The 25,493-nt window shown below is 37.5% G+C and overlaps 1 protein-coding gene across 4 annotated transcripts in view; it reads right to left on the bottom strand.

The window, feature by feature from the left end:
* The window catches only part of Dennd4c (DENN domain containing 4C), a 96,172-nt gene that overhangs the window by 9,252 nt on the left and 61,427 nt on the right, over window positions 1–25,493 (bottom strand). For 3 of the 4 annotated variants that reach the window (XM_048356811.1, XM_048356894.1, XM_048356731.1), the window contains exons 19-29: window positions 24,011–24,155; window positions 23,604–23,750; window positions 18,702–18,824; window positions 17,253–17,399; window positions 13,344–14,488; window positions 10,041–10,218; window positions 7,857–7,966; window positions 7,433–7,608; window positions 5,401–5,583; window positions 3,279–3,474; window positions 489–734 (exon numbers count right to left, since the gene is read on the bottom strand). In XM_048356811.1, coding sequence (XP_048212768.1) covers window positions 489–734; window positions 3,279–3,474; window positions 5,401–5,583; window positions 7,433–7,608; window positions 7,857–7,966; window positions 10,041–10,218; window positions 13,344–14,488; window positions 17,253–17,399; window positions 18,702–18,824; window positions 23,604–23,750; window positions 24,011–24,155 — 2,796 coding nt within the window. The remainder of the gene's footprint in view (window positions 1–488; window positions 735–3,278; window positions 3,475–5,400; window positions 5,584–7,432; window positions 7,609–7,856; window positions 7,967–10,040; window positions 10,219–13,343; window positions 14,489–17,252; window positions 17,400–18,701; window positions 18,825–23,603; window positions 23,751–24,010; window positions 24,156–25,493) is intronic. The other variant, XM_048356969.1, reaches the window with a different exon arrangement.

Below are 25,493 nucleotides of genomic sequence, written 5' to 3'. Positions count from 1 at the left end.
TCTATCACATGAGCCACAGCTCTACTTTTAGCTTCTGGCTCATTAATTGGGAGATAAGAGTCTCACAGATTTGTCTGCATGGCTGGCTTCAAAGCAGGATCCTCAGATCTCAGCCTCCTGAGTAGCTAAGATTATAGGCATGAGCCATCAGTGCACAGGGAAAAGCTTTTAGAACTATGGAACTTTGCAGCTAGATATGACCATATTCAGACCACATAGGTACATGTGGAAATACTGTTTACAACTTCTCTATCTGAGAGAAGACATTCTTTTTCATCCATTTGTCTCATTCCTGCTGCCTAGAATGTAAAAGAGTAAAAATAAATTCTAGACTAAGAAAATATCTTGGAAGTCATGCATAGCTAAGTGAAAAGATAGAAGGTCCCAAACAGTGCACTATCCCTCAACTTTTAAGTCAGAGAGAAATAAACCTATTATCTTGTTAAGCTATTATTGTTGTATTGTAAGTATAGAAGTTGGTAGCCTACCTGTACACCTTCATTACAATGTTCAGATGTGAGAATAAGTCCTGGTAAGTTGCTAGGTAGGTCCAAACGTCTGAAATACCACACAAGGTTCCAGAATATGATTGGATGTTGATTGATGAAAGAGGATGTATGAATCACCTGATCACCTTCATTTTCTAACAGAGATTCAAGTTCTTTACGAAGTACCAGAGGACTCAAATACGGCACAGATACGGGGGGAGGATTAGGTTTCTTTCCTAAAGGGTCCTGTAAAAAAAAAGTACTTCATTTAATTCTGTATGCTTAGCAATACTTTTCAAGGGCATTACACTTCTCTATTTGCCTTGTTATTTGGGGACAAATTATTACATGCAACAGAACATCCTAGTAAAAGAAAATCTTAAACTCTCTGCTTAAGCTTTCTTTCTTTTTGCTTTTTTTTTTTTTTTGCCAGTCTTGGGGCTTGAACTTAGGACCTGAGCACTGTCCCTGGCTTCTGTTTTTTTGCTCAAGGCTAGCAATCTACCACTTGAGCCATAGCACCACTTCTGGCTTTTTCTGTATATGTGCAGGTGCTGAGGAAGCGAACCCAGGACTTCATGCATGCTAGGCAAGCACTCTACCACTAGGCCACATTCCCAGCCCTACACTTAAGCTTTCTTTTGTTTGTATGGTTTTTTGCCAGTCCTGGGCTTGAATTCAGGACCTGAGCACTGTCCCTGGTTTCTTTTTGCTCAAGGCTAGCACTCTGCTACTTGAGCCACAGCGCCACTTCCAGCTTTTTCTATATATGTGGTGCTGAGGAATTCGAACCCAGGGCTTCATGTATACAAGATGAGCACTTTACCACTAGGCCATATTCCCAGCCCCCACTTAAGCTTTCTTTAAGCTACTTAGTTGCCCTTAAGTTAAACTAGTACAAAAGAAGTATCTGTATTTCAATAAACCTATTTAAAATACATTAATTTCTATATCATATAATGTATTCTGCATCATTTTTTCTTCTGTTTATATAAAAACCTTTTCATTTTACATCATTTAGGATGATATAGTTTATATGTTACGTAGTTTGCATAGTTTATAATGCTGACCTTATTTTCACAACTCTAATAAATAGGATATTCTTTGTGTTAATATTCTTTGTTCTGTCCTTTGAAAATCATATATAATTAATTTACATTTGATTACAACAACACCTAGAGGAATTAAATAGTGTCTAGATTATGGTCTCAAATTCCATTTATCTCTTAAAAAAAAAAAAAAAAAACCAAGGCTTCTTTAGGAAACATCTGATTCTAGGGAAAGGACATACATAGCATTGGCATGAAACAACCAGGTGTAGTGGTATGTCCCTGTAAACCTAGTATTTGTGAGGCCGAGGCAGTAAGATCCCAAGTTCAAGATCAGCCTATACTAGATAGTGAGACCCTGACTCAAAAAATAAAATAAAGTAAAAAGCAAAGAAACGTTAAGCAAATTACAAAAATGCTACCTACCACTTATGTCAAAAGAATAAGCCAACTTCTAGAAGCATCTAGCTGACCAAAAATGAGATATTTAAAACATTAGTAAGATATACAAACAGCATGAGCACACATGGGTGTGTGTGTGTGTGTGTGTGTCATTCTGATGCTTGAACTAAGGACCCGTGCACTGTCCTTGAGTTTTGCTCAAGACTAGCACTCTACCACTTGAGCTAGCTTTTTAATGGTTCACTGGAGATAAGAATATCACACTTTCCTGCCTGAACTGGCTTTCAACAACAATCCTCGATTTCAGTCTTCTCAGTAGCTAGGATTACAGGCCTGTAATCACATCTGTACTCAGTATAAGTAGCAATTTTCAAATGCTTAAATTAAAAAGTTAATAAAGATACTCAATCCACCAAATCAAATGATCACCTCCAAGAATGCTAGGAATTCCACTTGTTATAATGAAAACTGGTAAATACATGGAAGGAAGGAAGGAAGGAAGGAAGGAAGGAAGGAAGGAAGGAAGGAAGGAAGGAAGGAAGGAAGGAAGGAAGGAAGGAAGGAAGGAAGGAAGGATTTAATCTGACTTTTAAAATATAATATGCGTCTTTAAAATACCAAATAAAAGGTATGGGGAAAGTGTCTCTTTATAGATATATTTCATATAATAATAATAAAAAGTAGAGGCTACTGATGAGTTAGTTAACTGGGATGTTAATAGCTGCTAATATCACAAAGACTTAGGAACATACCATACAATTTCACCATTCATGACGACATACAATAACCAAGCAATAAAACCCTGAATCTAATCAAGAACCTAATACAAGTGTCAATTTATTTATTTGTTTATTTTGCCAGTCCTGGGGCTTGGACTCAGGGCCTGAGCAGTCCCTGGCTTCTTTTTGTTCAAGGCTAGCACTCTGCCACTTGAGCCACAGCGCCAATTCTGGCCATTTTCTATATATGTGGTGCTGGGGAATCAAACCCAGGGCTTCATGTATACAAGGCAAGCACTCTTGCTACTAGGCCATATTCCCAGCCCTACAAGTATCAATTTACAAGGCTACAATCAGTCAAATCAAGACAGTGGAAAACAAGTACTGCAAAATAATTTAGAAAATAGAAAATGAATGAAGACTGGCATAATTTCTGAAGCTAGAGGATTTATGAGACTCATTTTCCTTCCTGTGTATTTTTGTATTTCAAAATCTCCATGTTAAAAATTATGGGGAAATCTTTGTCTACTACTTTCTGTGTAATCAAGTTGATTATAAAATCATGTAACATTGTACTCTGTACTGACAAGTATATATAGTATGACTACAGTATTACATACCACAACTTCCTGCAGACTATTTGGAAGACTGACTGTAGAAATGCCATGATATGGTCTTTGGGAGAAGTCAATATTTTGCAAAGGGCCTCCAACACTGTGGCTTCGAGTCAAAGATACATTTCGTTTTGATGAACTATTAGGCACAGATGAAATTTTCATAGTTTGGACATCTCCACTGGCTTGCTTTAATTCACCACTTAAAAAAAAATGAAGAAATGCTGTTAGTCACAAAACTAAATCTAAATCTAGAGAGCAGACAAATTTCTTCAATGGATTTTAAGTCTATTAAACGTGTAAAAATTACCATTTCCTTTTAAGAATTAAACTTGGCAAGAGATATGGTGGCACATACTTGTAATCCTATCTGGGGGCGGAGGCAAGAGTATTTTAAGCTTGGGGTCTTCCTGGGCTACACAGAGATATCCTGTCTCAATCCTGTCCCCTCCTTTCCCACAAAAAGAATTGTTTGGGGCTAGAAGTAGAGTTCAGTGGCAGTGGAACACTTGTCTCTCACCTATGTCCTTATGTTCAATTCCCAGTACCCCCAACAACAAAAGAAATTCATTTTTTTTCACGTAGTTTTAGAAAGGTTCAAACCTTGGCATTGATTCTCTGCCAAAAACCAAATTGGGAGCTGGTCACCAGTGGCTAACACCTGTAATTTTAGCTACTGAAGAGGCTGAGATCTGATGATCACTGTTCAAATCCAGCCTGAACACAAAAGTCTGTGATATTCTCATATCTAATGAACCATCAAAAAGCCAGAAATGGAGATGTGGCTCAAGTGGCAGAGCACAAGCCTTGAGTAAAAAACTCAAGGACAGCACCTGGGCCTTGAGTTTAAGCTCTAGGACAGACACTGGAAGAAAAAAAACAACTGGGCATGGAGATAGACCCAGGACAATGTCTACAGCTAGCTCTGGGCAAAAGTATGAGATTCTATCTGAAAAACAAAGAGCTGATATAATGTTTCAAATGGAAGACTGCTTGCCTAGCAAGTAAGGCTCTGAGTTCAAACCACAGTATTGCCAAACAGGAAAAAATAAAATAAAATATGCCCTTTATACAAAAGAATCGACCCTAACTAGAAAAACATCCTAACTATTGAGAAGTTCATTTCATAAACTAACACTTTAAAACATTTAACTTAGGTCAAAAATGTTTTATCATCAGATTTATTAGGCATGTAAAAGCTACATGGTAGTAAAAAGTACAAGTTAATATTTTTAATTTATTTTATGCTAGAGATCAAACCAAGAGTCTGGTACATATTATGAAGCAAGTGTTCTACCTCTAAGCTAAATTCCAACCCTTTCTTATGGAGAAAGTATTACAATGTAGCTCAGTTGGCACTGAACATACCACATATATAGTTGGGTTGGCCTGAGTGGTACAGTCCTTCTGCCTCCATCTCCTCACTCCTGAGAGCCAGGATTACAAATGTGCACCACCAAGACCATCAAGATTAAGGTTTTTTTTGTTTTTTGTTTTTTGGTGGCCAGTCCTGGGCCTTGAACTCAGTGCCTGAGCACTGTCCCCTGGCTTCCTTTTGCTCAAGGTTAGCACTCTGCCACTTGAGCCACAGCTCCACTTCTGGCCATTTTCTATATATGTGGTGCTGGGGAATCGAACCCAAGGCTTCATGTATACGAGGCAAGCACTCTTGCCACCAGGCCATATTCCCAGCCCTTTTTTTTTTTAATTGTATAGTTCTTTTATTTATTTTTGATGTTTTCAATTTGTACATGAAACAGGTACTATAATTTTCAGTAAAGAACTGACAGGTTTTGACAGAAACTCATAAACTTTTCTTCTTTTTTAGCCAGTCCTGGGCCTTGAACTCAGGACCTGAGCACTGTCCCTGGCTTCTTTTTGCTCAAGGCTAGCACTCTGCCACTTGAGCCACAGCGCCACTTCTGGCCTTTTGTATATATGTGGTACTGGGGAATCGCACCCAGGGCTTCATGTGTACGAGGCAAGCACTCTTGCCACTAGGCCATATTCCCAGCTCCAAGATTAAGTTTTTTAAATGTCAGAACTGACTAGATTCAGGTTGTCATTAAATATATAATTTTTACAAGAGTATCAAACTTTTTGACAAGTTCTCAACTTCCTATAGTACCTCGAGTCAACTGTATGGCTTGCTTCTTCTGTTATAGTCTGGTTATGTTTTGGGAAATCCATAAAGTTAATCAAGTCCGGTTCTGCTGAATTGCATACAGGTTTGTGCTCCAGGGGCTCACTAGCCAAAGGCAGGCTGCCACTTTGCAAACTGTCACCAGACGTACTTGGTTTCAAGAAAAAGCTAAAATGAAGTAAGGGTGAAAAGTCTTTAAAAATCCCAGAGTCTTAAGCTTTTTATTGTATTTAGAATTATTATTTTATGATGTAGAACTCATTAATGAATTCATAAGGGAAAGACTGCCTATTACAAACATATAACATATATTTCTGTTTTCAGTCCCTCTTCCCTACTTTCCTAAGATTATCTTCATACAAGATTGTGTCACAGTACAAGTCATGAAGGATTTTTTTTTTTTGCCAGTCCTGGGGCTTGAACTCAGGATCTGAGCACTGTCCCTGGCTTCCTTTTGCTCAAGGCTAGCACTCTATTGCTTGAGCCACAGCACCACCTCCGCCCTTTTCTGTTTATATGGTGCTAAAGACTCGAATCCAGGGCATCATGCATGCTAGGCAAGCACTCTACCACTAAGCCACATTCCCAGCCCATGAAAAAATTTTTAATAAATTAAAAATAGTAATTTTAATATACGTGTATTAGAACTAGTAAAGGGAAAGGGAATATGAAAATCGAGAGACAAAGGATAAAAAGACAAACCATTCTAAAAGCAATACTTATAAAACCACTTGGTGTAAACAACTGTACAACTTATGGGGGGGAGAGAGGGAAAGGGGGAAGAGGGGGAAAAATGAGGGAGGAGGTAACAAGTTGGATTAGAAATGTACTCACTTCCTTATTTATGAAACTGTAACCCCTCTGGTACTCCACTTTGACAATAAAAAAAATTTTAATAGTAATTTTTTAAAAAAGATGGGCTTAATTTTAACATATGCCTATAATACCAGCAATTGGGGAGATATAGCAGGAGGATGTTGGGATGTAGGGAAAGGTTGAAGAGAGAGGGGGAGGGGGAAAAGGGAAAGATATAGTAGTAGTACTTTAAGGGTTGGGTAAGGGTAGAGCTTCATAAAAGACACTGGAGACTTTTCTGAAGTGATACTAATGTTCTGTAACTTGCTAAGAGCACAGATGCATGCATTCATTCTTCAAATGACTCATCTGAAATTTGTACGTTACTTGTACTACATTTTTTTTTTTGCCAGATTTTTGGTAGTTTATTGGACATATGGATCTCACTAACTTTCCTGCCCAGGTGGGCTTCAAACTGTGACCTTCTGTAACACTGTGATCTTAGTCTTTAAATAAATAAAAGTATATGTTGATAAGTGGGAAACAAGTGATTAGAGTAAGTACAGTAAAATAGGCACTGGTGACTATAAAGGTGGATACATTTGAGTATTCACTATAAGAAAAAAATCTTTAAAGTTGCTGGGTTTGTAGTTCAGTGGTAGAGCACAATCCCTAGTGCTTCTTATCCTGCTCCTGTCTTTAAACTTTGTTGTAAACTTTACATTTTCATGATATGTGTGGGGCGGCAATAATGCTACTTTATACCTAATTATAAAGTATATTTTTAAAAGAAGGTTCTTGTCACTGTAGACTAAAAAGTACAAATCAACAGAAAATTCTAAGACATAGGAAGAATAATTCAAAATGCTTTATATTACAGGCCATAAATGATCTGAAAAAAAAAAAAAAAGAAGCAGGGCACACAAACACACACAAAGTTAATTAGGTCTAAGTAGAGAATATATAATTGTTCATTTACTCAATTCTTCCAATTTCTCAACATTTGGAATTTTTCACAATAAAGTTAGGGAAAAGTCCTCCAATATTGTAGCACAACACTCTCCCTTCCCCCTCCATTTTATTACTAATATCCTCTAATCTAATACTGAAAGTGAAGGAGAAGAAGCAGGCCTGGAACATGCTACGGGATTTATTCTCTTGCCCCAGGAGTCATGCCTTCCAGGGGGCACTTACCTCTTGAGGGAATATTTCGATTACTAACCTTGCAGAACCTCTCAAGTCTTTAAATTCTACATTGAGGAGAGGCAAAAAGTTGCTTTTACAGAATGGACAGGTTGTATTCAAATTTGAATCATCTGCCGTCCACCCAGCCATAATTTCTTCATCATAAACTAATGCTCCACAAGCTCTACATTGTGAACAACTTGACATCAAAACCTGATAGAAAAATAAAAACACTGAGAATCTAAACCAAATCTTAAAAGCCATTTTCTTGACATAAACATAATTTTAGTTATTCTACTGGTCATATCTGGAATTAACAGCTTCATTATGTTACCGGAGAAGTTATCAGTTCATTGCCTTATAAGATGACAAACCCAACAAAATGAATACTATTAAATGCTACTCTGAAATAAAAGAAAGTTCATAGTCAATTATCATGAACAGAAGACAGAACTTTTTACCTCCATTGCACAATTCTGATAGATGCTAGACATGCTGGTATTTTGAGATGAACCATGATCTGATTTTTCAAAGTCTTGCCTTTTTATTCCTCTTGGAAATGGAACGTCACCTAGAGAAGAGTAAGCGTAACACATTACGTGCCAGGAACAAATCTCAGTGGTCTAGTGCTTGTCTATCATGTGCTCAGCCCTGAGTTTAACTCCAGGACCACAAACAGCCAAAATATATACATTGTCCTATGCTTTGAAAATAAATGCCAAAGTATTTAGGAGGGGGCTATTGTGAAATACGTTTTGTTTTGGGGCCAGTCCTGGGGCTTGGACTCAGGGCCTGAGCATTGTCACTGGCTTCTTCTTGCTCAAGGCTAGCACTCTGCCACTTGAGCCACAGCGCCACTTCTGGCCATTTTCTGTATATGTGGTGCTGGGGAATCGAACCTAGGGCCTCATGTATACGAGGCAAGCACTCTTGCCACTAGGCCATATCCCCAGCCCCGTGAAATATGTTTTATTTTCAAATGGCTAATATATATTTTTTCTAAATGGCTACAATATACAATTACGTATACATATAAATATTTAGATAAAAATCGGTCTATAGCTGGGTGCTAGTGGATCATGTCCATATTCCTAGCTACTCAGAAAACTGAGATCTAAGAATCCAGCTTTTAAAAGCCAGCCTGGGCAGAAAAGTCTTTAAGATTCTTAAGACAATCAGCAAAAAGCTAGAAGTGAAGCTGTGGCTCAAGTGCTAGAGTCCCACTTTGGACCAAAAAACCCAAGCAAGAATGTAAGACCATGAGTTCAAGCCCCAGTACTGGCCCAAACACACACAGACAGACAGACACACACACACAGACAAACACACACACACACAAAGTTAATTAGGTCTAAGAGAGAGTAGATAATTATTCATTTACTTAATTCTTCCAATTTCTCACATTTGGAATTTTTCACAATAAAAAATTAGAGAAAAAAAAACCTTGCAATACTGTGGCACACAGCCGTGATTTCAGCATGTAAGAGGATAAGGCAGGAAGATAGTGAGTTTGAGACTAGCTTGGGCAACATAGTGAGACCCTGTCTCAAAGAAAGGAAGGGAGTGAGGGCGGGAGGGCAGAAGGGAGATGAGATGAGAACAGGGGAGGGGAGGGGAGGGGAGGGGAGGGGAGAGGGAGAGGAGAGGGAGAGGAGAGGGAGAGGAGAGGGAGAGGAGAGGGAGAGGAAAGGGAGAGGGAGCGGGAGAGGGAGCGGAGGATAAAAAGTCCCATTTCATTTAGTGTGCCAATATTGTGGATTCAACTCCCTCAGCCTTTTCTGCTCCTGTTCTACCACTTGAGTCACAGCTCTATTTCCAGCTTCTGGCTGGTTAATTGGAGGTAAGAGTCTGTCTCTCAGACTCTTCTGCCTGGGTTGGCTTTGAATGTCAAACCCCATATTTTAGCCTCCTGAGTGGGTAGGATGACAGGAGTGAGCCACTGGCATCCAAAAAAGAGTTCAACTTCTAGCAACAAAACAAATTCTAAGGATCCTTAGAATATGGCCAAATACTTATCCAACTAGAGACAGATTAAAAATATATATTTCCAAAGCCCCATCCCATAAATTCAGTTTTAGGCTAAAGTTTAGTCTGTGTGTGGGTGTGGGGGGGGGTGTATAATTTTTTCTTTTTTCTCCATCAGCACTGAGGCTTCAACTTAGGGCCTTTAGCTCTTGCTTAGCTTTTTTGCTCAAGGCTACACTCTACCATTATTTGAGCCACCCCTTCACTTCTGGCTTCTTGCTGGCTAACTAGAGATAAGAGTCTCTCAGATTTGTTTGCCTAGGCTGGCTTCAAGCTTTGATCCTCAGATCACAGCCTTCTGAGTAGCGAGGATTCAGCTTGATAACTGTACATAATTTAAAACTCTAGGTGATTTTTATGCATGTTAAAGCCTGAGAACTGATATGATTCACAAATATATACACCTAAAACTAAACACAAAAGATAACTATCATACTTGCTCATACAAAATCAGAGTAATAGTAAGATTATAGCTATTATTTAAAACATATCAGATCACCTTAACAAGTGGAGTTTAAAACAGTAGAGTTATGGCAGGGTTATTAAAACAGGCAGAACTCAGTGGTAAAAAGCACCTATCTAGCCCCAAGTACATATTTGCTTACGTACATAATTCATACCTGTTGAGTATTGCATTTTTCCAACATCTCCACTGCTGCTGCTACTTCCAAGGCTTGTGTTGCTCTGGGTAAGTTCACTGGGAACCAATCCTGAAACACTTGTGTTAGTTGATACATTCTCCCCCAAAATATGGTCTTCTAGGCCAGCTGGGAAGCTATAATCTCTACCAGTTTCTTCCTTAAATTGAAAAGAATAAAACCACACATACACTGATTACAGAATTAAACTCTACATCTTAAACTCCCTCTCATTTTTCAAAGCCATAAACTCATCCTATTGTTATTTAAAACGTCTCTCCCACACTTTAAGACACTTAACAAATGATCTATAGGAGATTAAAATGACATCATACAACAGATATTTAGAAGGTTTTGTATCTCAGTATTCATTATTAAATGAAAGAATGATAAAAGCTACATCCAAAAGAGATACCAATAAAATTAAGGTAGATGCTTTGAAAAAGTTAATGATCTAGGCTTTCTATCACTTATTGGTCATTTAACCACATAGAAATTACAAACGTCTCTAGCTTCTAATAGCTTCTGAAAAATCTGAGTATGATATTTTCCAAATAAAGTTGTCCTGAAATTTTCTACAAGGAATCTGATTGTTTAGAGTTACAAATATCAATATTAACTTAATACATTTTTAGCTTGTACTTTTTTTTTTTTTTTTTTTTTTTTTTGCTGGCCCTGAGGCCTGAAACTCAGGGCCTGAGCACTGTTCCTGAGCTTTTTGCTCAAGGCTAGTACTCTATCAATTGAGCCACAATGCCACTTCCAGCTTTTCCTGTTTATGTGGTGTTAAGGAATCGAACCCAGGGCTTCACACATGCTAGGCAAGCACTCTACCACTAAGCTACATTCCCAGCCCTGCTTCTACATTTTTTATTAGCATCAATTAGTTATATAAAGGGATTTCATTTTGACATGTCCACATATGCACCTAATGTACCTTGATCATACTCACCTCCCTCTGTCACTCATCCTATACCTCCTCCCTACTTTTAGAACAAGGTTCATTTTCACAATGTACAAAAAATATTTTCTTTATTATGATGTTGGTACCGAATACTCCAATTAATAGTATTAGTTTTAAAGGGGGCTGAACTGTGAGACTTCCATATGAGTATACAATGTATCCCCATCAACTTCAGCCCTTCCACAGTATATCAATTTTGATATCTATCTACTTGTCTTAAAATATGCATAATTATATTTAGAAGTATAATGCTTTAAACTATATCTTATGTAACTATATTCCTCATGTAACTGTTTTTCTCATTTATCTTATAGCCCTAAATGTGTCCCCTATATTTAAACTCCTGTAAACAATATGTTTGTTGTTTTTTTTTGTTTTTTGTTTTTTTTTTTGCCAGTCCTGGGCCTTGGACTCAGGGCCTGAGCACTGTCCCTGGCTTCTTCCCGCTCAAGGCTAGCACTCTGCCACTTGAGCCACAGCGCCGCTTCTGGCCGTTTTCTGTATATGTGGTGCTGGGGAATCGAACCTAGGGCCTCGTGTATCCGAGGCAGGCACTCTTGCCGCTAGGCTATATCCCCAGCCCCTAAACAATATGTTTTATTGATGTACTATATATTTAGTTAATTCCCTACTGTTTAAATATTTAAAAAAATGTTTTAAACTACAAAAGGGCTCTTCCAAGTCATTTTTATTTATATCTCTATGCCTTAAATTCTGGATAAAATTTACAAACATCTAACAGAAGGTTATTTTCTTTGTTGCTATATTGTTTTTGTGCTAGTTTTGGGACTTGAACTCAGTGCCTGGGCACTGTCCCTGGTTTCTTTTTGCTCAAGGCTAGCACTCTACCACTTGAGCCACAGTGCCACTTTCAGCTTTTTCTGTGTATGTGGAGCCAAGGAATTGAACCCAGGGCTTCTTGCATGCTAGGTAAGCACTCTACCACTAGGCCAAACTCCTAGTCCCACAGCTGTACTTCTGATGTCTTAGCTTCAAACTTTGATCTTCAGATCTCAGTCTCAAGTAGCTAGGATTACAGGCATGAGCCACCAACACCCAGGTAGAATTTTAACTCATTGCTTCATTTGAAAATTATTATTCAGTATAACCTATTTGTCCTTTGGAAGGCATTGCTACTGATGCCAGATCTATGGCATGAAAAGATCTAAGACTTATATAGAATTTTACACTGTCATATTCCAAGTGCAAATGACTAGGTGAAAAGATATTTTTCAAAACCATTAGGCAATAAGATGGTCCTTCTGTTGATACTTTTCCTATTTAGTTCTCTGCCAAATAGCATAAAAGTCTCATTTGTCCAATTTCTTTTCTTGTGTCTCTTTCAGCAAACTGAAATTATATTATCTTAAATGCATGTCTTTTCACACTATTCCCTCAGACATACTATTCTGCCACCTTATCCTTTTGACTCATCAGAAATTACCAAGACATCCTTCAAGGGCTGGGGATATGGCCTAGTGGCACATGCCTCGTACACATGAGGCCCTGGGTTCAATTCCCCAGCACCACATATACAGAAAATGGCCAGACTTGGCGCTGTGGCTCAAGTGGCAGAGTGCTAACCTTGAGCAAAAAGAAGCCAGGGACAGTGCTCAGGCCCTGAGTCCAAGGCCCCAGGACTGGCCAAAAAAAAAAGAGATCCTTCAAAGCCCAAGTTAGATATCACTTGGTGTTGGTTTTTCTGGGCAATCTTCAACATGAATCTCTTTTAATATGTTTAAAATACTGGTAAGATAAGGGCATGGACTTCACAACCAATCTCTATAGTTCTGTCACTTACTGCTTGTGTGAACTTGAGAAATTAAATTCTCTGATAAAATGATGATACAATATCACTCCTTTCATAGAGATGCTATTAAAATTAAACGTAAGTACTCTAGTACTATATAATTCTGAACACAAAGGTGAAATTTTAATTTTTTTCTGATACATAAGCAAGATTTCATTTATTTTCATAAGAAATCTAGTAATTCTTTGCAGTGATTTTTCTAAAGACAATCATTTTGTTGTGAAATGTAACATTTGTGAATTAAGCCACAGAACAATATACATTAAGAAGACAATATAAATAGAAGTTATTTCAAAGTAAAGTACTATCCAAATACTTTAATTTCAAATACAAATCATTAGTGCTGTCAACAAACTTACATTTATCTATATAATTAAGAAGTGATCCTGTTGTGCTATTTCTACTTTATTACTTTTCTTAAATATGTTTACATTATTTTAAGAAACAGAACACACACACACACACATAAACATCCCTATCTCAGACAGACATGTATATACAACTTTCTTACCTCATCATCTGAGTAGTTGTAGGCAGATGCTACAGCCACCCACATCTTACTTGCTACTGTTGCTGCTTGTTTCATACCAGATTTTAGGACATCTATCTTGGGCCCTGAGAGTATATTATCCAGCTTTAGCCCTGATAATGAATTTACTACAGAGCCCAGTGGGCTATGTGGTGAAGATCGTACCAATGCCGATAAAGACGAACGATCCTTATGAGTTCGATATGGAGTTTGTGGCTTAAAACGCCCAGTAAAAGTTTTAGACCGGGACACTACAGAGGAGTACTTTTCACTTTCTGGATTTTCTTGTGCTGGTGGACCATGATCAAAAGGGAGGCTTGATCTCCTTTCTAAAGGGTGACTAGCTGCAACACCAGTGTTTCCCTCTCCACTCAACTCCATACTAGAAGATTTACTCCCCAGGGGACTTTTTAAGTTCATGTAGCTTTCAATTTCATCAGCCAGATTCCTTGAAATAACTGGAGAAAGTATATTTTCTTCAGAATCAGGAGATTTTTCTTCTGTACATTCAGTAGCTAAAAGAGACAGAGGATCAAGTCCAGTTTCAACATCTTCCCTTTCAATGGCCTTAACAGCACCATGTGAACTGCTTCTTTTATTCATTAGATGTTTGGATCCTGCTTTTAAGTCTCTGGATTGATTGCTGTTACTATTATTTTGTAGACTGTCAAATGTAACTGGTGTAGTTTTAGCTACATTATCATCAATGACAGGCTCTAAGAATTCTTGACTTTCCTCAAGCATCTCTAACATGGTAGATGACCTACGTTCAGAATCCCAAATGTTTTCAGATACGTGAGTACTGGTGTCAACTAGATGACCACTAGCATTCTCAAAGCTGTGAGTTCTTGTAACATGAAGTGGAGAAGTCTTAGGACATGTCAATGCTGCTGTGAGAATCTTGGCATCTGCTCCCATCATGATAGCCATTTCACTTGAATTCAAATCCAAACTGCTCTTCTTAAGTAACATTCCTGCTCGACTTTCAGAACTAAAACTACAACTCCTCTCTGAAAAATGCTTTTGCCTTCTTTCTCCTTTGTCACCATTCTTCTTGAAATTAGTAACTTCAAATACTGTATCTTCAAGTGGATCTTGAGTAGAAAATAATGTATTTGATGTACTACCTAGAAAGGATAATGCAATATTAAAAAGTGAACTCATTCTCCAATATAACATACAAATGCTTACTGTCTTTTCTCATTATGAAGGTAACACCTGATAAGAGTAAAATGTTCAGAAAATTTAGAAGGTATAAAGTAGAGGAGATATAAAAAAGTACTTCTACTGAATCTTTTCTTTTCTTTTCTTTCTTTTTTTTTTTTTTTTGCCAGTCCTAGGCTTTGGACTCAGGGCCTGAGCACTGTCCCTGGCTTCTCTTTGCTCAAGGCTACCACTCTGCCACTTGAGCCACAGCGCCACTTCTGGCCATTTTCTATATATGTGGTACTGGGGAATCGAACCCAGGGCTTCATGTATATGAGTCAAGCACTCTTGCCACTAGACCATATTCCCAGCCCCTACAGAATCTTTTCAACCCTGACTCTCAGGGATAATAGCTTCTAAATTTTTTGGATGTCTTAATTTTACCACATTTTCATTGTCTTGGCATAAGGATACCTGTAAAAAACAACAACAACAAAAATAGATCATACAATATATGATGGATGCACCCTGTATTCCTCACTAAACACCTTTATCAGTAAGCATAGGTCTACTTTTATTTCTCACATTTTAAGAGCTCATTTATAAAACATACTCTGAGTTAATCAGACCTCAGGAAATATAATCTCCTCTATTTTAGCTTTCATATATTCAACTGAACAAACACTTGTAAGTGGCTGGGGACACAATTCAAAAGTAGAGAGCTTTCTTAACATGTACAAGCTGCTATTATTAGTCCCAAGCATGGGAAAGAAAAAAGCTTGCCAAAAATCTTGCCAAGAAAAAAAAAAGCTTGCCAAGTATATTTGTAATCATAAAGGAACTATATATTTGTAATTACCAGAGCAATACTATTCTAAAGTAAAAGAACTGCTTTCAAAAAGAAAAACCCAGAGAACAGAACTTGGCAAATTCTAAGAAGGCGGATAAAATATTGAATTTGTAACATTTTTTTTCATATACATTCATTCAACAAATATCAGAAAGCCTGCTAGTATCAACTATGTGAAGTGGTAGGAAAGCAATGGCAAATAAAGCAGACATTGAGCCCAACCCTCAAAAGATGCAGTATTTCATCAAGTAACCAAAACTATGCCACTAGTCTTAGGAAACAACCCCAGATGTGAAAGAAGCAGGTAAGTCTTTTTTACCCTGCTGCTGTCCATTTTTTTTTCTACTCCAAGACCAAAAGTTATTTTCTCTTTGAATCATTACTGAAATTTAAGTCCATCAGAATGTTTCTCCACAAAATTCCTATGTTGAAAATTTAATCCCCTTCATGTGATGATTTAAGGAAAGGCCTCTAGGATATCATTGGTTATAAGGTACAACTCTCATAAATAGGATTAAGAGCCTTAGAAAAGAGACTCCATAGACTGTTACTTGCTTTGAATTACAAGAGAATTCAAGAAAAAGCAGGAAGTTTGCATTTTGAAGAACCTATATGAAGACAGCAGACTCTGTAAGAAATTTATTATTTGTAAGCCACTTAGTGATATAGTATTGTTATGAATCAGTCCTTCAACTAAAACATCTCTTATTCATATTTGAGATTCTCTCTTCTTTTTTCCCAGAACCCAGTCCTGAATTCAGAGTCTTATGCTTTTGCCATACCTCCAGCCCCATGATTCTTAGGGATTTTTGTTTTGTTTTGCCAGTCCTGAGGCTTGGACTCAGGGGCTGGCCACCGTCCCTGGTGTCTTTTTGTTTAAAGATTTTTTTTAGGAAAAAGTTGTCTCTGATACGTTCTGTCTAGTTTTGGTGTTGTTGTTTTTTTGAGATAAGTTCTTGCGATGTAACTGAAGCTGATCTCAAACTCAAATCTCTGCCACCGTGCCTATCTACAATCTGTTTAAATCTTCCAAATAGCTTTAAGTGTGTGTGTGTGTGTGTGTGTGTGTGTGTGTGTGTGTCTGTCTGTCTGTCTGCACACGTTTGTGCACACCATTATGGGGCTTGAACCCAAGGCCTGGGCACTGTTCCTGACATTTTGGGGGTTTTTTTGGCTCAAAGTTAATGCTCTATCACTTGTGCTACAACCTCACTTCTGCATAGCTAAGATTTTGGCTTGCTTTTTTTTTTTGCGGGGGGGGGGGGGGGCGAGGGAGAAACAGTATTAAGGATCTGAACTCAGGATTTTTCACCTGACGCATACCTCCAGCCCTCATGGTTCTTTTTGACCTTTCAAATTAGTACTACTAGTCATAATCATGTCAATTTATTAGTTAATAAGTATTTAGAAATATTAGCTTAAAAAATTATACTTGCTTCGAAAACTATTTCCAACAAATGAGAAACAGATTTTTGTAAGTATCACTGGCTCTCATCTTATTTGCAGGAAATTTATTGGCACTCCTTATTTTCAATTTTGAAATAAAAAGGACCATTTCACAGTTATTTTTCAGATTATTTTCAGATAGTCTTCTGCCCAGATCCTCCTATGTATGTCTCCCTCATAGTTAGAAGTATATACATGTGTGTATTTTTGACAAATACAGGGAGCCCTGCACAGTACTCTCATGATTTATAAAAAGAATGGCTAAACCGAGATTAGGTACTTAGCTCTCCCAACTATACCTTTAAATAACAAGACTACCTCTTTCTTTACCCCATTTTTAAGATTCAGATCCATTTCTGGGTTTCTAACATGTCTATTATAATTAAGTTAGCAAACTAATGCCATTAAAGACACAGTCTCAATACTTAATAAAATATATAAAGACTCACCAGTGCTACCTTTCCTGTTGTTGATATCAAATATCCCAGACGGAGCTTTCACAATACTGTTGCCCCAGGCAGGAGGGTCAACAGGACTCTGAGTCTCGGGACTAGGTTGTGAATATTTTACCACAACAGCAGACCCATCACTCACATCTGGGGAAAAAAAACCAAAACACAAAACTTGGATGTTACCATTCTTACTTTTGCCACTATCAGAGTAAACCTACATATAATTTATTGCTGATTAGCTTAACTTATGTCAGTCAAAAAAGTTACGTTATTGACTGAAATAAGTTTTATTTTAGCATTCAATAGTCCTAGCAAGTATTTTTGAGTGAACTCGCCTCGCCGTCAGTTGCAATTCTTACTACTTGGTAAACAGGAAAAGGATTTGATTCTACAGAAATCTGGAGGATAAAATAAGAAATTGCTAAATAAAGAACATTTCTGTGTAAAACAATAGGAGAATTGAGCACCAGTGATTGATGACTGTAATCCTAACTACTAAGTAGTCTGAGACCTGAGGACTGTGGTTCAAAGCAAGCATGATCCCTTGTCGTTGTGACTATATGAAAAAAAGTTTTTGCTTCAAAAACAAAAAACAAAAACAAAGCAAGCATGAACAGGAAAATTTTGTGAGACTCTTATCACCAATTAACCACTAAAAAGACAAGAGTGGATCTGTGGCTCACGTGGTAGAGCACTAGCCTTGAGCAAAAAAAGCCCAGAGTCAGTGCCCAGACAGAACCTGAGTTCAAACCCCAGTACTGGCACAAAAAGAAAAAAAAAAGACAAAAAAAAAGATATCTTATTACCATATACCAAAGTCTTCCTTGTATTTCCATAAAATGATTACAACAAATCATCTCTACCTCAATGAGTCCTATAAAAACAAGGAAAACCACAGACCATTTTTAATATACGGGTAAATAGCCACTTAAGATATGTGAAGGCTAGCTGGGCACCAGTGGCTTACACTGGATCTCAGGAGGCTGAGATCTGAGGATCATGGTTTGAAACCAGCCCAGACAGGAAATTCCATGAGACTCATATCTCCAACTACCCACCAGAAAACTGGAAGTGGTGCTGTGGCTAAAAGCAAAAAAGCTCTGGGACAGTGCCCACACCCTGAGTTCAAGTCCCATGACTAACAACAACAGAAAAAGTATCTGGAGGCTAGTGTAAAAGCATTTTAAAATAAATGGAACCCTGGAAGGTAAATTTGATGGCTCAAAGTTTAGTCCTGCTTTTTTCACAAAGTATCCATATAACTTTGACAAATGAATCTCTCAACAGATTGTGCCTTCCTGTAAAATTAAGGGAAAGTTGACTTCAAATTCCCAATTTCATAGACTGCCAAAATTTAAAGTTTTATTTCCTGAAAATTATCACTACAATTATCTAATAGTATAACATTTTAATAGATATTAGTAAATGGAATCCTAGGAATTTTACCTTGTATCTGAACTTTTGTTTTAGTTATCAACTCCTGTGCCACTTGTTCTTCAGACACATGAGTTTCTGGATCATCCTTTATCAGTTCATCCTTAGACCCATAGCCTTGGTCAGACTGACCACCTGTTAAAAAGAAGGTAAGCTTGTATGTGTTTTCATATACTTACAATCCATTCATAAAATATAAAAACAAAATCCCCCTGAAATACACAGGTAAACTCTGAGAAAACAAAGACAAGGAAGCTCACCAGGCACACATTTTAAAAACAGTGAAAAGCAAAGAACATTAGAAACAAGAACATCAAACACTGAAGACCATGCCATGTTTGAAAGCACTGTCTGAAGCACTGTCTGGATCTTAATTTCTTCATGGTAAATTAAAACAATGTGGATAGGATGTTTGGAAATCTCCTTTAGAGTATGTCAGTAGTATGCGGAGTATTTTTAAGAAAGAAAGCACATATATCTGCTTATGTTTGCAAAAAGCAATACTGTGGGGCTGGGAATATGGCCTAGTGGCAAGAGAGCTTGCCTCGTAAACATGAAGCCCTGGGTTCGATTCCCCAGCACCACATATATAGAAAACGTCCAGAAGTGGCGCTGTAGTTCAAGTGGCAGAATGCTAGCCTTGAGCAAAAGGAAGCCAGGGACAGTGCTCAGGCCCTGAGTTCAAGGCCCAGGACTGGCAAAAAAAAAAAAAGCAATACTAGAATGACAAACCAGAAAGCAGTAAAAAATAGTTATACACCATAAAAAGAGGAAAATAAGATGGAAAAAATAAAGAGGAAAGAAAGCTCGTTAAGTATGATTTACTGTGTTGTTCTGGAGATGTAACACATTTTCATATGAAATATTAAAACAACACTGACAGGATCAGGAGAGGACAAATCCAAATAACATGTTTTTGTGGGTTGGTGGCAGGCAATACTGAGGATTGAATTCAGGATTTCCGAGCTTGCTAGGCTGGCACTCTACCACCTAAGCTAGTTCTACTTTGCTTAGTTCCCCAAACAAACTATTTGAGTATGCATACTAAGCCTAGGAATAAAAGTCAGACCTAGAATAGCTTAGTAGGCTTATTTCTCCCAGGAGAATGGGTGTGATTAATCTGTAATAGTTTTAAGTGTAGAGTCCAATTGAGCAAATCAGTAAGAAGATGTTACTGGAAGACAAGATTCTTACTATGTAACAAAATAGAGGGTTTTGTTTGTTTTTAAAAAGTGAACTGAGAAAAGGCAAAGAATCTTGTGGGGTTGATTTTGGATTGAGATGTTTTTAAAAATAGGCATACATATACACTAGCTCTGTTGAGGAAAAGTTTGGAAGCAGTAACACACACCCTGTTTAAGGGTGCACATACAGAGATCTACAGAGGCAGACAATGCTTGCCTCTAAATGTAACAACTTTAGAAAGATCAGTATTCCTATGAATGCATAATCTAACCTAACCTCAGGTATCATACAAACTCAAATTAAATAACTTTCTACAAAATAAGGAAAACAGATTTTCCAACAAGGGCAAGGGCATAAGAGATAAAAGAAAGACTGAAGAACTGTGCTACAGTGAATGTAACTAAAGAGAGGGGATTCAAGTACCACAAAGAAAAAGAGGGGAAAAAAAGGAGTATAGACACAGATTAAAGTAGTATACCATACGCATTTGCTGGCTCAATTTCAGTTATAATTTCAGAAAATACCATTGAGGCATGAAAATGTAAAGGGGCTAAATGAAAATGTAAAAGGGCTAAATATATACAATCTGCTCACATGATCTAGGAAAAATAAATATAATAAAAATAATCAGTATAGCAAACTGAAAAGAAATGAGCTTAAAGATATTCAAGTTTTCTAAAATTTCTACTTTAACTGTTTCAAAATAAGGCTTCTGAAAAGTCTGTTTTAATGTACTATGTTTCTTCTTTTACTTTATTTTATTCTTTATTTCTTTATTCTTTTGTTTATATGCTCTATGGTTTAGCCTCTGTTGTCACTGTATTTGATTTTGGTAGCCTTGGTATTGTATATATGTTTGTCTGAATTAGGAAAGGGAAGGAGAACATCAAAATGGCGAGAGGGGGGCTGGGAATATGGCCTAGTGGCAAGAGTGCTAGCCTCATATACATGAAGCCCTGGGTTCGATTCCTCAGCACCACATATATAGAAAAGGCCAGAAGAGGCACTGTGGCTCAAGTGGCAGAGTGCTAGCCTTGAGCAAAAAGAAGCCAGGGACAGTGCTCAGGACTGAGTCCAAGTGCCAGGACTGGCAAAATAAATAAATAAATAAAAGGAGAAAAAAAATGGCAAGACAAAGGGTAAAAGGTGAACTAATGCAACAGCAATACTTACAAGACAATATGTTGTAAACTAACTGTGCAACTGGGAGGAGGGGGGGTTGGGGGGGAAGGCGGGAGTGGGGAGTGGGGACAAGAGGTACAGCTCAAGTCGTAGAGCACCAGCCAAATGAGAACAGTAATCCCTGAGTTCAAGTCACGGTACCAGCGCACACGTGTACGCGTGCACACACACGAAAAAAGAAAAAGGGAGGAAGGGAGGAAGGGAGGAAGGGAGGAAGGGAGGAAGGGAGGAAGGGAGGAAGGAAGGAAGGAAGGAAGGAAGGAAGGAAGGAAGGAAGGAAGGAAGGAAGGAAGGAAGGAAGGAAGGAAGGAAGGAAGGAAGGAAGGAAGAAAGGAAAGAAGGAAATCAGAAAGATGTCAATGAACTGGTGTAGTGGTGCACACCTGTAACCCAAGCATTTAGGAGTGTTGAGGCAGCAAGACTTTGAGACTACCTGTGCTACAAACATAGCAAGTTTACAACAGCCTGAGCAACAGTGAAACCCTGTCTCAAAAACAAAACTAAACGAAAGAAAAAAGATGTCAATGAATAACACAAATTATGCAGTACCTTCCACATTCTGCTACTTATTACACTATCATGCAGACTTTAAGTTTGCCATATGTCAAAAGAATATAATGTCTTTAAATACTACAGTTTTGCATTGTTAGTTTCAGTGGCTATTGTTAGCTCCCTCAGAAAGTCTGGTATCCTAACTATGGGAGCATGAGATGGGACAATAGAATGCGAACAGGGTGGATTGATTACACCCATATACCCCCTTAAGGAGCTCAGTTACTCAGTATCAGGTACCAAGTAGAAAGATTCCACAAGATAATCCCTAATGAAATGAGCAATTTGTACACCTGGGCTGGAAGACTCCGAAAGTATTAAATGGCTTCACTACACACCTTATGGAAGACATGAAGATTCAATATTTAGAATTTCAAGTACAAATACGAAAAGGCAAAGGATCTTCCTCAAGTATTGGTTCTTAAACCAGTTACCTGAAATTTATTAGCAGACTATTTTTTCTATTAAAGGACTAAACTGCCTTAAAAATGAGATAAGTTTAAAAGTTTAGAGGAATAAAAGGGGAAGGATATTTACTCTCCATTGTTATCATCATTCCTGATAAAATGGATTCATAACAAAAATCATATTATTTATTTTTCATATGTGGAACTCATTTCTTCTCAAGTACTAGGAAAAATAAGCAAACACCACAGAAAACAAAACAAAGCAGCTTTAAAATTAAAGTCGCATAAAAATTTCTACTAGTTCATTTACCAAGAGGACTAAAAATTAAGAAACTTAATTACAAGCAAAATCGTGGCCTATATATAGCCTTAGGCTACGTTAATGACTTATACATGCTGCTACATACAGGAAGGTGGTTTTTGGCACAAAAATTAAACAGGCTAGTTTTTGGAAGGCAAAAACCACCCCAACAGCTGAACAGTGAATGGGTTCTTTAATGTCAATAACGCTATTTACACTATTTACACAACTTAACCTTGTAAGAACTGTAACAAAGCAAAATATAATTTCAAATACCACAATAAATTCATTTTGCAAACTGACCACAAAATGTTAGATGGGTATTTTCAGTAGGGGTTATCTATCATTACCCTTATTTGAAGCCACGAAACTGAAAACAGCTTGCACTTGTAATGATATTTACAATAAAACAAGACATCTTTTCCCCCACCCTTGAATGTCAGTAAACTTTAACCTAATAAATGGAAAATTACCTGAAGTAGTTAACATTCAAGGGTAGAATTAATGCACACGTGTATCCATAGCTTCATGTCATAAAAGTCTGTCTGCAACCCATACCATGACAGCCAAGGACAAATGCAGCACCAAGAAACAGCACAGAGCAAAAAAGCAGAGCAACAAAGAGCAGAGAAAAGGAAACTTCAGTCACTGAGACAAGTTCATCAGATGAAGCATAGGAATTAGATTCAGAATTCTTTTAAAGGAAGGTTTAAGATATTAACAACCACTACCACCATCACAACAAAAAACAACACAAGAAAGATGTGCAACACACACATTTCTGCCCAAAGTGCTACTTTAATTACACTTATTTCTAACTTCAGAGGACAGAGATTTTGCCCATGTTTATGTATATACAGTAACTTCTCAAATTAAAAAAAAAATGTCTTTTTCAGGTAAACAAAATACCCTTTATTTTCATGGTGCATGGCTTATTTTCTTCCCTCTTTAATAACTATAATCTCAACATTATAAGATATATTTTCCAGTTAATTAAAAAAGATACAGCTGTAGCACTAATACCAAAGTGCTTTCAATTCCTAAAAACTGTATCATATGCTTTCACAAGTTAACTGCACAATACAAAGTATTATGGTAGCACTCAATCTATATATAGCACTCTTGTGCTATAGGTAAAACGAGAAGTGCAGTGTCATTTTCTCTCACTAATATATACTCGGCAAATTTATATTCATCTGCACAAACTCTGGAGGTTTGTGAAACTCTGAAAAGGGAAAGGCTCAATATGACAGTAAGTGAAGGGTTAGTAAAATACAGATTTAGTACCTGTGCTAGAGTGATTATCAATGGAATCAAGTCTGATTAAGTCTCTGACGAAGACTGTGTGCTCCCCATTGTTAGCATCATTAGAACTATCCACGCTACCGTGGCTCACCGTGTCCCCATCACTTCCACCTGTGGCATTCTGAGGAGCTAAAGGTAAGAACAATGTAGTTCAATAACTCATGCACTAATATCTCTGAAACTAAACAAGAATGACCCATAGTTCATTTACAATTATACAATACTTTCTGGGTTTCTGATAAAAAATGCTTTTGAACTAAGGTATCCTGTCTCTAGTTGTATATGAATATATCAACCAGGATGTAATTTCGGTTCTACTACATATTAAAAACTCATATGCCTAAAAAGCTATGATTCAAAAAGGAAGGCTCTTCCCAATCATACAATACCTGATATTGAGGAAACTGGTGAGTTTTGCATAGTCTTTTTAAGTGGCTTCCTAAACTGTGCCAAGCCATGTACCACGTTCCGTACTTTTGTCCACAGAAAGATACCACTGCGGGTAGTGCTAGGCCACTGGCTCTCCAAAACTACCTAAAGGTGAAATAACATTAAAAACATTACTAGGAATATTTGATTTTAAAATACAAAATTATATATAAAAGATTATGCCAGCTATAGGTATTAAAAATATTTGAACTGAGTGTACAGCATTTGGGAAACTAAGGCAGGAAGATCACTACTTCTGGACTAGCCTAGAGAGAACCTTTCGCAGAGGAAAACAAAATATAACAAAGAAATTATAGTTCGAGGCCAGCCTGGATAACAAAGATAATGAGACCTCCATCTCAAAAGAAAAGTTGGGTATGGTGGTATGCACCTGCCAGTCTAGCTACAGCTAGAAGCATGTATAAGAGGATTGTGGTCTCAGCTGAACTAGGCAAAAGATAGGATCCTATCTCAAAAACAACCAGAGCAAAAAGGGCTGGAGGTATGGCTTGAAGAACAGAATTGCCTGCCTAGCAATCCCTGAGTTCACATTCCAGTACCAACAAAAACCTAAACAAAAGTGCTCAGCATCACTAGTCATCAGAAATGTAATTAAAACTAAGGGATGATTCAAGTGGTAGAATACCTAGCTAGCAAGTACAAGGTCGTGAATTCAAACCCAAGTACCAGTCTTCCCAACAAAATAATAAAGATTAACACTTTAGCAGAAAGCAATAGTTTACACCTGTAATCCTAGCTACTTGGGAAGCAAAATTCTGGAAGCTTACCATCCCAGGCAAGAACTTCTTAAGAAATTATGTGAACTAATAAAAGTTGGATATGGTAGTGCTTGCCTATCATTCCAGCTACAAAGAAGCATAAAGGACTGAAGTACATACACAGGCTGATCTGAACACAAACATAAGATCTTACTTGACAAATAACTAGAGTAAAAAGGCATGAATGACTCAAGTGCTAGAATGCCTGCCCAGCAAGCATAAGGCACTGAGTTAAAACTCTAGTACTGTCTTTTTCCCACCAAAAACAAAAACAAAACCCCTCAGGTCTAACACTTGTTAAGAATGGGTATTATAAAAAAAAGAACAACAGTGTTAAGAAGATACAGAAAAGGAAAACTTTGTAAAATGTTGATGGGAATATAAATTAGTACAGCCATTATGGAAAATAGTATGGGGGAATCTCAAAAAAAACTAAAAACAGAACTAGCACATAATCTAGTAATCCTACCACTGGTTTTATATCCAAAAGAAGATCAGGATCTCTCAAATAGGTATCTGCATTGTCATATTCACCACAGCCATATTCACAGTAGCCAATGTATGGAATTAACCTATGTGTCCATGATGAACAAATGGATTAAAAACTGTGGTAGAGCCGGGTGCCAGTGGCGCACCCTTGTAATCCTAGCTACTCAGGAGGCTG

This window comes from Perognathus longimembris, chromosome 1 (assembly GCF_023159225.1).
Source record: "Perognathus longimembris pacificus isolate PPM17 chromosome 1, ASM2315922v1, whole genome shotgun sequence".
NCBI lineage: Eukaryota > Metazoa > Chordata > Mammalia > Rodentia > Heteromyidae > Perognathus > Perognathus longimembris.
Note: the sequence above shows the minus strand (reverse complement) of the source record. Positions and strands in the feature narration are given on the sequence as shown.